Here is a 17,511-nt window from a genome sequence, read left to right as displayed (position 1 = left end):
TGAGCCCAGTCATCTCAGAGTGGTCATTTTTGAACAGGCTGCTTTTATTTATATGGTGACTCAGTCACTTGGGCTTCCAACAGTCAGAGGCAATATTCATGGTTATTTTAAAAACGGTTGATACATCTTAAAACTCTGTCAAATTTCTGCTCATCTCCAAAACACAGTTTTCAAAACAAATTTTAAAGAAACTATATTGGGCAGTATCCCTTTAAATGCAACGAGCCAGTATAGCCTGGAGTATGTGGCTTTGTAGTATTATTTAGTTGCCTCCATGTAATTTGCTTTATATTAGTTTTTGGGGCTGCCAGAACACTTTTGCCAGAAGGGATACTTTGCTCTGGTGATACTTGTCAGGAAGTGGCAGATACAGAGCTCAGCTTCAAGATTAACATGTCTGTGCAGGATGCTGCATCTGGGTATGGAGCCATTAAAATCTCTTGGGGTCCTGCTGAGCTCTGCAGACAGCTTGGATGCTGCACAGTTAATTATTCTATTGATAACCCATGTTTCTGAGGCATGGGCATGGCTCTATTCAATAGAATATTAACAAAATTGTAGAATATTAACAAAAATTGCAAAGCCCTTTGGAAAGTTATCTGTAAACTGGTAATATTTAGTTGTTACAGATTGCACAACAACTTCTGCAAGGGGAGTGGTAACTTCTGACATCCTGGTCAACTTCCAGTGTGTAGGATTACAGATTGCTATCTTAACTAGTTCTGTTGCTCTGCTCAGATGTCATAATCCTCTCTTCCTGTTCTGAAATGTTTTGTACCGTTGCTGTAACGCAGATGTTTCATTTCACGCTACAGATGGTCGCATTTCAATTCTGAGTAATTATTCCTGTGTGTATATTGTATGCGCGGTGTGGTTAAAAGAGCATTACAAAGGTTGCAAAGTCAACTGAAATGAAGACTTTATATTGTACTGATAATATCAACAGATTTATAACCTTCAGATTCACCACAGAGAGCTGTCTCATGTCCTTATGGAATAATTGGTAGCAACTCTAGGTTGTCATCTTCTGGGTAGGTCCTTATGGAGAGGAAATGGGACACAATCAGTGGATTTTATAGATGTTGGTTGACAGCTGTGGAATAGTGGGACTTGAAAATATGGATTCTGAGCCAGACAGTGGAAGGATGCATTGGTCTGGTGGATGTATACTCTTTGTCCTTTTGTTCCCTCTTTTGAGACAGTCCTTGTCCTGATCCTGTCTTATTTCATCCAGAGCTCCTTACCCATTTTTATTCTCAGGCATTTAATTTTAATCCTGCCTTTGTGACAAAGAAATCCTAGCATTCTACCCTTCAGCCGTCCTATTTCTCTCCACTAGCTACTCCTGGTCTCGTCTTCCCACTGACACAGTCTCCACAGTCTGAATCCCAGCCTTTGGACTTCTTCCAAAATTTTTGGGCTCTTCTCCCTCTTCTGCCCAGCATTATTTGTCTGTAAATTTTAGGTCCTGCCTTCTTCTCCTTAGGTCCTGCCTTATCCTTTAATCCCTTACCCTTTTTCCCCCTCTCTTTTGTCTGTTCTTTGTGAGTCACCTTGCTTCCTTAGTCCCAGCCTTAATTCCTCCTAACCCAGTAGCTCCTTGCCTGCCTCTGGAAAGTACCTCCATGGTTTCTTCTGTCTTCAAGTGAGCAGCTTCCTTTTCCTTGCACCCAGCAGGGAATTATTAAATGAACAGCCAGACACTGCCATCCTGCTTTTTTTCTTGGCTGGAGTATGCCAAGAGAGGCAAGAAAGATGTAGGGAAGAGAGCTGGTACATTTGATACTGTTGATTTCAGACACATGTTCTCCCTTCCTGACAAGAGCCTTATGAACATCAGGTAAACAGGTCAGGGAAGTACAATTGTTTGGGGTTTTTTTTAAATCTTTGTACTCTATTTAAAGCACACTCGAAAACAGCGTCACCTTTTTTAAAACTTACTTAAAACGTTTGAGCTTACTGTGACTCTGCTAGGCTGGAGTCTGATATATTCAAGTGGGATCAGTCTATTTCTTATGATTGGCGAACACAGCTCTTCTGAAAGGGGGATGGAGCTGTAAGATAAACATTGTTTTTGCAGTCTGCAGCCGTTTTTGAAGCTGAAGTGAATTGGTAACTTGTTTTCTTTGCTGTAAGTTTTGAGCAGGAAAGAGCACTTGATAAGCAGAACTTGTTAAGTACCAGTACTTGCTAGGCAATTGCCATTTACCTGATTCTTTCAACAGTCTTGGGAGACAGGGTAAGTGCAGGACTGTATTCATTCTGAGTGCATTCTGAAGTGCCTCCAGGTCTAGCAGAAGCAGAAGACTTCTCTGGAGTCATTTGTGTGTGTTCTGCTCCAACCACTGCTTTCCCCATTTTTTTTCCTTCCCTTCCCTGCCTTTCCCCCACCCCCTTCTACTGGACAAATAAAAGTGGTTCAGTTTGCATGACAATCTGGTTCTCTGTGAGTTTTCCCCAGGTTTCTTCTAGTGATTGTACTGTAGAGGATATTGAGTTTGACCCACATTTAATCAACTGTGACGTGCTTGTGGGACAACTGTCAAAATCCTTGCTCTCAACCTGCAGTTCTGTGGATGCTGTTCTCCAAGAGTTGGCTTTCTGTATCCCTGGTTTTTAACAACGCTGCTGTTGAACAACTTCACCAAATAGTAAAGTTAGAATGTTGTTTTTTGGGTTTTTTTTCAGTATTTGGGTTTCTGATCATAACCTGATTTTTTTAAGAGTGGAAAAGAAGGCATTTACTATGATCAGTGCCATTTGACTTACTGATCTCCTTTGGACTGATCCATATTTTAAGCACTGATTTAAAATCAGAGCTTTCAGTATTCCTGATAAATAAAGGGATGAAGTTTGTTAGCAGAATAAGTTCCCAAAGTGTCATGCTTTTAACTTGTGAGGGCAAGTGCCACAGAACTGAGATTGGCCTCAGAGCTGGATTTCCTGTCCAGTGTTGTTTTTCAAACCACTGTCATTAGTCAACAGTATAGAAATCAAAGTCTTTGGATGCAAAGCTTGCAAAGGATGTGATCCCACTTGGTCTGTGGTATATCTGTTCAAGGAAATTTAACTTGCAATGACTCACCACTTCTCAGAAATCATCACACTCTCACATCAAAAAACAGGAGCAAATAGTGAAGGGGATCAGTGTGAGCTGTAGCTTGGGGATAATGGGGTCTGCCACCCCAAACTCTGTGTGGTGCTTTCTTCATCCTGATTGATAATTTTGACCACTGGGCTTCTGATTGTGAAGAAGTGTTCTTGAGCTAGAGAGGAAAAGGACAAAACCAGTCTGAAGAATTGCTCTTTAATCAACAGGTAAATAAATAATAGAAAAGAATGCAAGAGTCCAATGTAGCTTCTGTAACAAAGAACAATGTGCAGTGAAAATGAGCATAGTGGCTATGCAATTTCTGGTCCTTATTTTGAAGAGACATTGAAGCTATGGTATTTATTCTTGACCTGGCTCTTGGTTTCCACCACTGTAGCTACGTCTGCAATCTCTCAAGAGTACTGTGGCAAACAAGGTCATTCTTGTGGCTTTTTTACACAGAAGCAAAGTAATTCCAATCACTTTATTGATGGGATGTGTCTGGTGTGCAAGGCAGAGCTTCTGCCTCTCGAGATTGTTCAGTGTGCTCAGGAACTCCATTTCCTAATAAACTGCAGCTCCTGCCTCCAAACCATGCTCTGGCTTGCAGCAGCTGGGACTGCTTTACCAGGCTTTACACAAAAGAAGAGTTGGCTTGTGGCACTGAAAGGGAGCAACTCGTGACTAACATAGCCTGTTGGCAGCTTTATCATTCTGGTGAAAAAAATGGTAGCTTTCTGTCCAGAGGCTATAGCCACAGCTTACTTGCTGGCAGCACAGGAGGAACCTAAGAAGGGAATGGTCACAGAAATGGTTCTTGTCTTGCCCTTCAGCTCCTTCCAAACAAACTGCTTCAGCGGGTGTTGCTGCTGCCAGAACTCTTTCCATGTTGTGGGTGAATACCTGTGTCAGTATATTTTTGGTGGTGAAGGAGACTTAAACAGAAAAGGAGGTTAAGTTTGTTGAGGAGTTTTTTCTTTTTTTTTTTTAATTTGCACAACAAATGGGGTTTTCCCCATCTGGCCCTGGCTCCACATCCAGAAAAATTGTCTTGCGGTGATGATCCTATTTATAATTTAATGAGGCTGGGAGGTGGTGATTTCTCTTCACTAAACAATGCAATAGTATTAATAATAATTATTATAATAATACTATTTACTGTAGGATTATTAATGGCTTTTGGAGCAAGAAGCCACAAAATAAGCTTTAGAGAACCATGGGAAGTAAGTTTTCAGGTTGCACTTTGTTCTTGTTGTTAAAAACCTCCAATACATAAGGAAGACTTTCTAAAGCCTTGCTAATCATCCTTCTTTGGACAGAAATTGTTTCCAAAGTAATTGCAATGATCATAACCTGTATTCACCAACGTAATTAACTGTAATTTACATCTAGAGTAGCTGGAAAGGATCTTAATTGCAAAGGTTATGTTTATTACCTTACTGAAAAAACATGTTGACTTTTCTTGTAGCAGGACTAGTGTAGATACCATGGACTTTGTAACTTGATTCAAGGACAAATTTTCTTTAGACAAGAGTGGGAAGATAACCAAGAGCAGGGGAGGAAAGTACAGTTGTGGGGAGTGAGCTCTGTATTAATCAGGTGCTGTGTGATCCCTGGGGCTCTTTACTGGAGACCAAAGATGGGATCCTCTCCTAGTATCAGACCACCTGCTTACTGACGATGAAAGCTAGCAGTGTGTGGCCATTTCACAATGAGATGAATGACATTTTCATGTACTAGGTATTTCTTTTCAGCTCAAATATGGAAAACTGAAAGTTCCTCACCAAGGCTCTGTGTCCATGGCTTGAAATGTATCAAATCCCCCCCAGCACCCAGTTCTGAATGAAATCTGAAGCCCTGAAAGAAGTAGATTTTTCCATACAGTTAAATCTCCATTTCCCTGACCCCCCTCAAAATAGTGGTTAGACCAAGTTAGAGGATTAAAGCTTTTAGCTTAAAGATGTAATTTTGAATAAGATAGGATGGGAAATAACAAATATTTAACCAGTATCATGCACTAAATGCTCTGCTTTGTGTGGAAGCATATTTTACACCATACCTTTGTGGTTTGGGGTTTTTCTTGTTTGTTTTTGCTTTTGTAACCTGATCTGTGAAATGGCAGTTGTAGGAAAAAAGACCTTAGTATTTTTGTATTTTAAATGAAGAAGTTGGAAAATTCAGAACAGCTGTAATTAATGTTCTGGTACTTTCTCAACTGTTGTTGGTACGACGCTTTATGTGTAACTGTCCTATGGCCAGCTGTGGCAGCTCTCCTGATGTTGCCCCTTCCTGCTTCCAGTACGGAGGTTTCTTCTTCTGAGAAAGCCGTGCTGCTCAGTCACGGGCTTTGAAGCTGGTGTGCTCTCCCTCTTGCTCCAGTGTGTCATTCATGTGCTGGTCTAGTTCTGTGATGGTCCCTTCTAAAGCCTTCCCAGTTCACTGGTACTCTAATTTTGTAGAGCTTTCTGTGAACCACAAACATCAAACTCTGCTGACTTCTCCAAAATTACTGTTGTTCTTACCATGCTGTTGTTGTGGAGTTTATGCCTCTTCCCAACACAGAAATGCCTCCTCTTTATAAATGCAGCTGTGCCCTGAGCCCAGTAAGTGTTCCATTCTGGTAGCTCTGACGTTTCAGAGTTCATCATCTCCCTGGTGCATGTTCTCCTGTAACTATTAGTGATACTGGTTACTGCCTGCTCTTTATCTCTGTAATGTTAAGTACCACTGAAAAGCAAATTCTTGGTGTTAAAGAAGCTGAACCTTTTTGAGAGATGAGAAATGCTTGTCCTTCACTGGCTGATGGAAAAGATGATAAAGATTCAGTAAGTCACTGATACTAACAGGACTTCCAAGCTTTAAAATGCTTTGTGGAATGAGAACGCCAGGGGAGAGCTTTAAATTTACCGGTTTAACTCTGCAGAATCCTCAGTTGGTGACTGCCCCCACAGCCCCTGATGTGAATCACTTCATCCACGTAAAAGCCTTTTCCCCCCGAAGCACAACAGTCCGGTGGGGTACACGTGTACTCACCGTGCTTGACACAGCAGATACTGGCAGGCTGGTTCCGTGGTAATCAGATTCTCCCTGTGGTGTTCCCTGCCTGAAGACATTCTATTCCATTGCAAAGGACACTTTTACCATCAGTGGATGCTGCCACGGTGATAAGAGCATGGTCCTGATAGAGCTTAAGGTAGGGTGGCTGCTTACAGCTGGTGTCTTATGCATGCAGGCGAGTCTCACTGTAACCCTGCTTGAAATCTGACATTTATCAGCAGAAGTTAAATATATGTCTCTACTCGTCCTGACATCTGGGTCACAAACCTTTTGGTTAAAGACCTTGCACCTGAAAACTGTACATTAGGAAAAGTGCAGTAACGATAACCTCCTGCCTGATATTTGTACAGCTCAGTAAGAGTTCACCAGTACCTCAGTCTACCTCTTGCCTGTTATCTGTGCTTATTAGGGACATTATTCATCTGTAGACTGTATCCCTTGTTTCTGCTTCTCCATTTCTTGTATTTTTTCTTTTCTTTTTCTTCTTGTGTTTCCTTTCTTTCTCACTCTTATGCTTTTTGTCCTTTGCTTGTCTTTTATTTCACCCCTTTCCTCCTTTTCCGTTCCACTTCCAACTTCCTCTTCCTCTCCTGCCTCTTCCTCTTCCTCGTTTGGTCCTATTGAAGTTGAGCCCAATGCCGGGACACCACGTCGTAGACCTCTCTCCTTCTGCCCTTGCTGTGCCCATGAAGGTAACGTAACCTCACACACCCCGTGTCCTCCCTGCCCACAGCTGGGTTGTCATAGCAGCACTAGTCAGCTAGTGACCACCAGGCCCCCAGCCCTTTTCTTGCTGTGTCCCCAAACCAGCCTTGTGCGTAGCTACCTGGTAACCAGCTTCTCTGAGCCTCTGGCAAACTGTTAAAGGTACAGTATCCCTTTTGAGAAGGTGCAGTGACTGGGAGGGACAATGGGCAGCAGCTGTGGGACAAGAAGTGTCACACTCAAAAGTTTCTATTTTCATTTGGTGGCTTCAATTACTCTATTCGTCCTGAAAGGTGTTTGGAAGGTGGGGTAGGGGATGACAATCTGTTTCCTTAAATACAGCCTTTTAATTAGCATATAGGGATTAAAGGAATACTGTGTCTTTATAAGGACTGATTTGAAAAACATCCGTGAACTTTAAAAACCAACAGACCCTAAGTTAGACTAGTTTTCCCTCATCTGTCTTGCCGAGTGCATTCTTTAACTATCCCAAATGGAGTTTGCTGTAGAGTTTCCATTGCCAAGGCATGGGGAAGGGGTTGTTTCATGTGTGTTCATGGTGTAATTTTGCTAACCACTTACCTGCTTTCCATAGTGCTCCCTCACATCAGTTGTCAGTGCTCCCTTTCCAGTCCTCCCATTTTTCCTCTACTCATTGGCTGTTTAAAAATACTTACGTATTTCATAGGTCAGTAGCACTGTGTTTTTGGCTTTTTCTTAGAGGCATTTGTTTTCTATACATCCTGGCATCGGAAAGGAAGGGGAGACTTCCCAGTGTTTTCATGGCGCCGCAGCACTGGACATCTGCATGTACAGTCTCCCTCTCCTGTCGCCACGTGGGCATATTGTGCAGAGATGCTCAGAAAGGCATGCTTGGAACTGAGCAACACACTGGTATAAAGTCCACGAAGCCAGGGGCTCTTGGGGTGGTACAGCCCAGCCTGGTATTCCCCGAGGGGCTGGTATGACACGTTTCCAAAGGCAGGTGAAAGGCAGCCCAAGCTGCAGCTTACTAGGAGTTGTAGGCTCTCCCTTGTGTAACTGAAGGGCAGCGCTTCTCTGACATGACGAGGATGAGGCAGGGCACGGGTCTGAATTAAGTAGCCATTAATGTGGTATTTGTGATGTGTCTGTGTCGTAGAGTTTGAATAGTAAGCTTCCTGCTTGATTATTTTAGCATTAGATGGACTGCTTGAGAGTTTTTGTTCTTGATGTAGAGAGTACATATCCATAACAACGAGCAGAGACAGGGATGTTAGTTTCCTTGGGATGCCCAGGTCACTGCAGTGCAAGCTGATGGGATGCAGCAATCCAAAAGTGCTGGTGAGCTTGACTTGAGGCCTTGCTCCTGCTTCTACTCCCACACGGGCAGGAATATAGCCACTGGGGTCTGATGTAAATCACAGCATTCAGATGCAGGTGGTTCAGTGTGGAATAAGTGGCCCAGACCAAGAGCTTGCCAGGAGGAGCCTCCTTGGTGAGTTCTTGTGTTTGCTAAATATCAGCAGAAGGCTTTTGCATAAATAAAGGCATTCTGCATTTATTCCACATGACTCCTGACAGACACAAGACTCATCAGTGGACTATTGAGTTAGTTTAGGAGTTTGTTCTAAAATAAAAAGACAATAAAGATTCTGTACTAGGTGGTCAAGGCCCAAGTTTTCTTTATTCTTCTTTCATATTAGCAAATGTGTCTGGGGGTTCCTTTTCTTTCTAGTGCTGGTATGCAGTACAGTAGACTTAGTTTCTGTGTTCACTGTGCAGGGGGATCTTCAGGATGAATAGATATGTGTGGCTAGGAGGAGCAGTCAGAAAAGATTTACTTAACTGTTGAAAAAAAGAAGAGACAAGATGTTACTTTTGGCTAGTAAAAGAAAAACTTGAGGACATGCAATTGAAGAAAACAAAGGTAAAACACATGGAGTGGCAATTGAATCCTTTTCTGATGAGCATATGTTTAAGTAGCTGGCATGAGCATCTATAAAACTCTTCTAATGAAAGGAAAAGTTAAATACTCATAGAAATTGGGGCTTTCTGCAGTAAGAGTGAGGAAGAAACAAGTAATCACAAGAATATCAGGAAACAAAAAAAAAGTAGGCTCCAAAGAGAAGAGAACCCTTTTGGAGGTGACTTCCACTCAACTGAGTGCTGTAGGCAAACTGAACGGACCCGGCTTGGGAGTGCTCTGGCAGCATCTTGCTCGGCTTTCTTTGCACATTTTGCCCCATTGTTGTTTTTGCAGTTTGGGCTTATAAGGATTGCAGGGTGTTACCTGAACATTTACCAGGTTTCTTTCTTCGCAGGCATGGGTAAGAAGGATGACCCCAAGCTGATGCAGGAGTGGTTCAAGCTGGTGCAGGAGAAGAATGCCTTGGTTCGCTACGAGTCTGAACTGATGATATTGTGAGTGAATGTGGAAAAAATGGGGATTTTGTCATGAATAGCAGTGGAAGATCTGTCAGTATTGTCTTCCCTGTAAGGCCAGGACGTCAGCAGCCTCTTAGGCTGAGATAGGAATCCCAAGTACAATTTAGAGGAGTGGTAGAAGAAAGAATACTAGTGGTAAGGGATGAAAGTTCCAATTATTTGTGCACATGAAGAAGTACAATTTTGTGAGCACTTCTTGTGCTGTTCTTGTATAAAACACATCCTGTTTGTGCAAGTGTTTTTGAGCTATGCAGAAATAACGTGGGACTCCTTTTGGTTTTGGTAAGGTTGTCTTCTAAGCACAGACAAAAGCATTTAATTCAGCCACTTTGCCGTGTGGCCCTCCTTTCTGCCTATAGTGGGACCTCAGTGCCTCTCATGTGGGCTCAGATGTTAAAGGTGTTTTCCTGTTGATGAAACGGGGTTTTTTTCTGTTGCCATTGTGTAAATTCACCAAAATTCATTTTGAAGTGTGTCAGCTCACCTCAGCAATGTGGAAGCTGATGGCCTTAGTGGCAGAAAAGTCCCAAGGTGGTGTTTGCAATAGCCTGACAATGTCCTTAAGTAATAAGTAATTTGTTAATAAGTAACTTGGGTTTTAGAGTGGGAAGTAGCAGGGGATATGTAGAGGCATTGCAGATTTATTTGCTCTTTGACTCTGCTCTATATTTAGTTTGCTCCACTTTCGGCATTGCACTTCCTAGCTGAAGGCAAAGAAGGTGAAATGCTAAAAGTGCAATTAAATCTTTTAGAAATACGGTTATTTATCTTAAGTTATTGAAGAGTTGCTCCAAACGAGATTGGTAAAATGCACAGCAGATATCTAGAGAGGGAGCAGAAACTGCGAATGAATATGAAGCAATGTATGCAGTATTTTATTACGCCTGGAACTTGGATTTCTGCTCTTTTCCTTTTAGTGCTCGGGAGCTAGAACTGGAAGACAGGCAGAGTCGACTGCAGCAGGAACTCCGTGAGAGGATGGCAGTAGAAGGTGAGAGCAAAAGGGAATATTTCATGGATTGTGTGTGTGTGTATTTCTAGCCTTGTGTATGCTGATAGTTCTTGCTATCTGTGTAGATCATCTGAAGACAGATGAGGAGCTCTCGGAGGAGAAGAGGATCCTGAACGAAATGCTTGAAGTAGTGGAGCAGAGAGATTCCCTTGTGGCTCTCCTTGAGGAGCAACGGCTTCGAGAAAAAGAAGAAGACAAGGACCTGGAGGCAGTCATGCTTTCCAAAGGTTTTAGCTTGAACTGGTCCTGAGCTTAACACATTTACCTCTGCTGGTCTGTGTTGTCCAGTTGGCCTACCCTGAGTTTGCCAGAATTACATGGATAGGAAGATGTTGAAGGGGAAACCTCTGAAGGGTCCAACAGCATGCAGGGATTTGGTTTGAAGCACTCAGAAGCCTTTTGATAAGTGTGTTGGTTCCAGAAGCTTAAGTTTTACATGTCTGCAAGCCAAGTTGAAGAAATGAGTTGAGACTGTGGAGTCTCCTTGAGGTCCTGTATGATGGACCATATTTTGTGTGTGGTAGGAGGGAGGGGGGGAATAATCCATGTGTGGGGAAGGAGGTTGAGGGAAGAAGTACCCTTAACTACACTGGATTTAAGGCAGTCCATTCCTGTCCCATTTTTACTACACCAGTTCTAATAAAAGGGAGGGAAATGGCAACCTTTCCTGAAAAACCACAGCAGCCTGTAGCAGTGGAGTCAGCTGTCCGGGAGAGCTCCAGAAGCCCAGGGCAACACCTTCTTTGCTTTAGTCTTCCTCCCCACCAAAGAAACCTGCAGTTGATCCTTATGCATGGATATGAAGAAATACAAGACAGAGAAGATACTGCTATGCGTGATGGAACTCTCTGCCTCTTGGTTTTTGGAGAGAAGTGGGCATCAGTGGACCCTTTCACTACCTTAGCCTCCTAAATCTTCTTGTGAGGAACAAAGGGAGGAGAAGAGAGAGGAAAGATGCCTGTCTGCTTTGCTACACACTGGAGAGGCAGCTACTGCTGGCCTTAGTCTTCATGGCCACAGCTCAGAGGCTGGTGGGCTTCCTTGTTCTGTTGTTATTGTGACTGTTTTGACACTGGAAAATACTGCTGTGGGACAGTGGTAAGTGTGTGCTGGGGCAGGGGTGTTCCCAGGCAGCATTCCCTGGTTATTAGGCCCCCTAAAAGGGAAAAGCCCTTAAGTGACCGAACCACCATTAAGACTTTTCAGTGTTTTTATTTTTTCTTCCTCTGTATTTTGTTTTTGCACATTGGAAACAAAGCTTAAGACCTGCCTGGGCCCTCAGTCACTTTGACCCTTTTATGTCAATTAACTTATTTTTTTAATACTTGAAAGAAGATTCATTTTTGTATCTTTTAGGAAAAAAATGGACGAGTGATGGGTGTGTGTGCCTGCTGCATCCTACAACTTCCACTTCAAAATTACTGGACGTTGTTACCTGTGGCTATTTATTAGAGTTCTTAATAATAATTTGATTGTTACACATATTTGATTGTGGAGGGAGTGTTTTAACTCTGATAGAGAAAGACACTACTGCGGATTGGTCCCTGCTTCACAGCAAGGGCAGCCTTTATGTACCCATGGATGCATCCTGCCCCAGGAGTTTTCCTGTATGAAAAAATCCTGTGCACTCATGGAGTTTAAGAATCTATTTGTGTTCTTAGCATCCTTTTCTTCCACATCCCACATTCACTCTTTTGGACTAACAAACCTGTATTTATTTAAATTTTACATTTTTATAACAAGAAAGCCAAAACTGTGAGGTAGAAATATCCCATATGTCTCTTCCTCACTGAAAGAGGAGATCCTCACAGTCCTGATACAGTTCAAGGGATTTCCACGGAAACAAAAATAGCACATTTCCTGCTGCATCTGTTGGAAGAAGCTCCTTTTGGCTCAGTGAGTGCATCTGCTGCTTTTCAGCCAGGAGGGTCCTGACCGTGGCCACACGATAACCAGTGAGCAGGATGTGCACTGAGCAGCTCAGCCCCGCTCCCTGTGGGACAGACTCCCTGGGCAAACCGTGTCCTTAACCTATCCTGCAGAGCTGAAACAGCACCGTGCACTGGGGATGTGTCCCATCCTTCACATGATGTGTCCAGAGGGTTTCCCTCCTTGGGATGCTGACTGTGTTCTTTTCCTGTTACAGAAGTACCAAGGCTGCTTTCTGATGTCTTTGAGAACGTGTCCCATTCCCAAGCACATTTGTACAGCCTACTGACTCCTCCAGCTGGAATTGACACTGCCGGTGCGAGGCACCCCAACAGGGCTGAACATCCTTCAGTCTTTTGCCCCGGCACAGAAGTTTGTGCGGTTTCTTGCTGTTGGCTCTCTACCTCCTTCAGAGGGGTCTCCTGTAAGCCAGGGTCTATGATTTGAATTCACCTCTGACTTGGGAGAATGCCCCAGGCTGAGGGAGAATGGGTAGGAGTGTCCACAGGGACTCCGAGCAGTGCTGGTTAACCCGTGTTTTCCACCCAAAGTGTTCTCCCTTTAATCCACCTAGTGTTTTATGCTAAGGCATTACAAATTAAATCCAGATACTCGTGAAACCAGGCAGACAGGCAGCTGCAGTGCTACTTCATAACTCTGCGTGTTCAGCAAGTGGCACCTGCCATTCCAGCATCCCAGAGTGTTGGCTTTACCAGCAGGATGTCTGATGAACAGAATTCCCTCCCGTTTGCTGGTGCAGGGCCTGCTGCCTGAGTCAAACTGGCAATGGTAGTTTACACAGTCTGCATTTGAGGGGCCACTGGAAGCCGGAGTGCAGGAAGAGGGAAGAAAGATAGAAAGTTTACTGTAAATTGTCTTGTGCGGAGAATTGGCCTCGGTCCATTTTATAGTGCACTGAGTATATGGACCACATCTAACTTGTAACAAAAGGTCATTGAATGTGAGCTGTAGAACAAAGTCCTGAAGAAGAAACACCAGATGGTTTCTTTTCCCTTTCATGCTGAGGGACATTGGCCAGATCTTTGCAATGCTGAAGAGTGAGATCACTTCAGGGTGTAATACTTTATTGCACAGAAAACCCACGTATTCTAACCCTAAACTCTTTGGGTTGTGCTGAAGGCCTCCAGCAGCAAGAATGAAAACAAAGAGCTAACATCGCACACACAAATTGATTAAAAATACCCAAAAGGGAACGTTAAAAGGCCTTTTTATATCAAAATGGTTCTAAAAGGCACAACTTGTTATTTGCTGTTCAGTTGCACTTTAAGAATATGACTTGCATATCAGATAGTGGGTTTTTTTACTCTCTGAATATTTTTAATTCAAATTTTGTATTTTTAAAGCTGAAGAAGGTTCTTGTGAGCACAAGATTCCTTATTTGTATCCGAATCCGAGCAGGATGTTCTAGCTCTTCGCGCTGCCCGCAGCGCACGCTCAGCCATGTGCATTCAGTGACGTGTGTCCATATCACGTGTGAGGAGAGCCAAGGGACCCCTCAGCTCCCGAGACGTGGGCACGCAAGGGTGGCTGTCCCCAGGTGACATGGTCCTGACCCGGGGCTGGCCGCTTCATCCCGGCAGCAGGTGGGAAGAGAGCCGAGCTTGGAACCTGAGCCGTGCTGGTTTCAGAATGGGCACACTGAGGATGGGGCAAGCCCTTCAGCCCCCGCGGGGAAGGGAGGGGAACACCAGCTCCTGGAAGGAAGTGCCCAGGAGGTAAATGGAGGTGGGGGAGTGAGGACTGCCAGAACAACTGATCTGCTGTTTTCACAGTACCATTCTTCTTTTAAACTGTTCTGTTCCTTTTAACCATATTCTCATTGAAAGTCACAACTGGCTGTAAAATTCCGAGCTTCGGAGAACTAATGTGTGGGGAGGTGACAAGACATTTCAGCTCCAACCTTCAGACATATTCCTTCTTTCAGTTAACCAATACCCCCTGGTCTCACTAGGGCATGTTATAAACTGCGTTGCTGAACATATTTTAGAGCGACCGCAAGTTTTAAAAGTCTGTCCTTCTCTCTCTGTCTCTGCATTTTCTGTAAATATTTGTTTGTATGTAAAGGCACCAGTGGATCCTTGGGCTACCCCCATGGTCACGAATCTGAGTTTTGTGCAATGCCTAGGCCTCTGTTAGAACACGGTGCTTGCATAGAGCTAGTCACCACATTTGTGTGCACTCTGGTGGGTTTTAATATTTTTATACATCCTAATCCCGAACGTTATGAAGTATTCTAAGTGGTCTAGACAGCATGATCTAGAGCAGCCAGCAATTCCCTTTTGTGAGCAGCTACATTCTTCTAAAATGAGTTAACATTCTTCTAAAATGAGTTTTCCATTAAGTGTTTACACCACACACCAGTGGATTGAGAGAGGTGTTGCATTGTAAAATCTCCAGTGTGCAAACTGAAAAGCTGCAATGGGAATTTCAGTTGTCACTGTCTGCAAGCAAGAGAGCTCTAAAGCATACTAAAAACCAGCCTGTATGTAGTTCACAGAGAAAGAGATCGCTGGCTGTTGACCTTTGCAAAGTAACAGAGATGGGAAGCTTTCCAAAAATTCCTGCTTTTGGATTGTCCAAGCCTGCTACCCTGCCTGTATGTGCCTGCTTGGCAGGAACCAGGCAGGCTAGCAGGCAGATGAGGATGTCACTGAAATCAGGTGCGAAGGGGAGGATGCCATGTTCTGATGGCACTGCAGTAATTTAAATACTCTGTACCTGTGGGTGCATGCGCGCGTGTGTGTCAAGTCTAGTCCAGGCCAAGGGAGCTGCTTTGGCGTCTGCCCTTTGTATGAACGTGAACTCTGATATTCAGATTGTTCAAGGCTTTTACGGTTGGCATGTATGGAGCGTTAACAGAAAAGCGAACACCCTACCTGTACAAAACCAACTCTGTTCCAGCCTGTTTTCTTCTATTTGGTTGTGGTTTATCGTTTGTTTCTATGCACACTTGCTTCATTGGTGTTGAGATTTTAGCACCTCAGATGGCCAACTGAACTAAAAAAAAAAAAAAAATAAAGTCATTAATTATTTTTTCTTTTTTGTTGGTGGCGCTATGGTTTCTTTCCTCTGATGTCACTTCCTTGGTTGATGATTGCTGGAGGAGCTGAGAGGAGGTGATCTAGAGATAAATCTGGATGTTAAAGTGCCTGGCTTCAATTTTTTGCTGACTCACTCAGCCACTCTGAATTACCTGATGCCAAGAAATCAACAATACACCCCCCAGTACATGTGCATCTTCTACATTGTTTCTTCAGATTCTGAGTGAAGAGAAGTTACTATAAATAGCCAAGAAGGGATGAAGGTGATATAAATTGGGTTGTAGAAACTAGGATTTCATTTTTGAGCTGAAGCTCACTTCCTCAGCCTGCAGTACTAGCCTGAACATCTGATGCTGGTGTAGCAGCATTCAGTAAAATATGGGGAGAATTATATTAATGCCTCTGTGCTGACTTTTTTAATTTTTTTTTTTTTTTTTTTTTTAAGAAGCAGAAGTTTTGCACAGGATGGTGGGGGAAATCCCAGCCGGGGAAATCCCAAAGTGTTTAATCTTGCCCACTCAACCATTTTCAAAATAAAAGGATAAACCCTGGTGTTCCTGTGGTGGTGTGATGAAAGGAAACCTATTACTGCAGCAGGAGGGATGACAGGCCTCGGATTTCCCCTTGCCTGGAGGCTGGGCCAGCAGGCTGTGCCGCAGGTGGCAGGAATGACAGCTCTCGCTGCCTCATTTGTGCAGCTCAGGAGGGCAGCAGGTCACTGAGTACCTTTCAAACCTTACAGTTCTTCCTGTTCTTTTCTCCTGGTCTTCCGCTCCCCCACAGCAGTGGGAATAAAAATAGTAGTGGGAGAAAGCTGTGGTTACCCAGGGATGGGGGATCTTTCTGCTGTCAAAAAGCCAGTCTATGAGGATTTCTCACTTGATGCCAGAAGAAAAATGAATGTCTGGAAAGTGACTGCTGGACTCTGGGACACAGGAGTTGGCTCGCATCCGTAGTCTTCCAACACGTCATCATGGCTTTTTTAAGTAACACTGCAAATTTGTGAGTTCTCAATCCCAATTAGGAACAAAGACATTCTGCTGTTTTACAAACTGTGGATGGAACAACGGGTCTAGGAATAGCTTTATCTGTTGCTAGCTTGGGCAAAACCTACGCTGGCCCTCCAAGAAGAATGCTCCTGCACAGATCAGCTGCGAAATTGCACCAAAGACCCCCCAACAAGTAAACCCCACCCCAGGAGCTCAGCCTGGTGGCGGCTGCTGCTTTCCTTTTCCCTTGATGATGAAAGTAGCCTTCAGAAGCCTCTGACCCTTTCCACAGGGGGCATTCCATGCCCACGGAGCTGCCTCGCTCACCCTGCGTCGTTCCCCGTGGCGCAGAAGCACAACCCCTCCCTGGCTCTTTCCTGGCAGAGGTGAGGAGCAGCACTGAAGTTCCCGAGGTGGCAGGGCGAATGTTCCCTCGGCTCTCGGGAGCGCAGGAGGTGGGTTGTCAGTGGGTTCATTAAGAAGTGTGCAGAGCCTCTTTCTGGCAGCAGCAGATATATTTTATCTTATACAGCCCTCCTGGCTGTACTCGGCCTGGCTAAAGACAGGAAACTTCTCAGGAACTTGTCAGGAAAAATAACTAAGGGAAAGTCATGCCTACAGCCCCCTGCCGTTCTGGCTTCCCTCGTGGTTTTATTAGAAAAGTCCTCACCATCAGTGCTGTGACAACAATTAGCATTTGCTCTCTACGTCAACAACTGCATTTTTAAGTCACACACATTGGAGAATGAAAACCTGATCCTGTAAAGATTCTAGCTGGCCACACATCTCCTAAGAATTCCAGCAGGTCCTGGCTGTATCTTCCTGCTTTAAATCCTAAGCATCAGCCGCAATGGAGCAGTTACCAGAAAAATGACCCTTTAGGTGGCAGTGGGTGGAAGAAAAAGTGCTGGCATGTGGCTGCATCTCCTCCTGGAGCCACAGGGAAGAAGGGGCCTCATTATTCATTCTACAGATATTAATTGAAGGATATGATGAAGAGTTGCCTCCTTCCTTAGCCTGCATCCTTTTACAAGCACTCAAAACAAGGAACAAAAAAAGCCACTGCTCCAGAAACCAGTTCTGGAAAAAGTGCTGTTTTGCCTTGGCACCTCGGGAACAGTGTGAATGCCTGTGGATACCGGGAAAGTGGATAAACTTGTATTTCCTAGTGTGTGTTGCTTTTCTGCATGTCTCAGGTGCAGAAATCACGTGGCTTTCTGTAAGCACGAGATAACATCT

General features: G+C 44.0%; 1 protein-coding gene across 3 annotated transcripts in view; it reads left to right on the top strand.

Annotated features, from left to right (window-relative positions):
* MICAL3 (microtubule associated monooxygenase, calponin and LIM domain containing 3) overlaps positions 1-15,282 on the top strand; it is a 107,067-nt gene extending 91,785 nt beyond the window's left edge. For all 3 annotated transcript variants that reach the window (XM_068191848.1, XM_068191847.1, XM_068191846.1), the window contains 4 exons: positions 6,775-6,840; positions 9,157-9,256; positions 10,198-10,271; positions 10,358-15,282. In XM_068191848.1, the coding sequence (XP_068047949.1) occupies positions 6,775-6,840; positions 9,157-9,256; positions 10,198-10,271; positions 10,358-10,542 (425 nt within the window). In that variant the 3' untranslated portion in view covers positions 10,543-15,282. The remainder of the gene's footprint in view (positions 1-6,774; positions 6,841-9,156; positions 9,257-10,197; positions 10,272-10,357) is intronic.
* Positions 15,283-17,511: the final 2,229 nt, after the last annotated feature.

This window comes from Anomalospiza imberbis, chromosome 5, assembly GCF_031753505.1.
Source record: "Anomalospiza imberbis isolate Cuckoo-Finch-1a 21T00152 chromosome 5, ASM3175350v1, whole genome shotgun sequence".
NCBI classification, from domain to species: domain Eukaryota; kingdom Metazoa; phylum Chordata; class Aves; order Passeriformes; family Viduidae; genus Anomalospiza; species Anomalospiza imberbis.
This window is presented reverse-complemented; position numbering and strand designations above follow the sequence as displayed.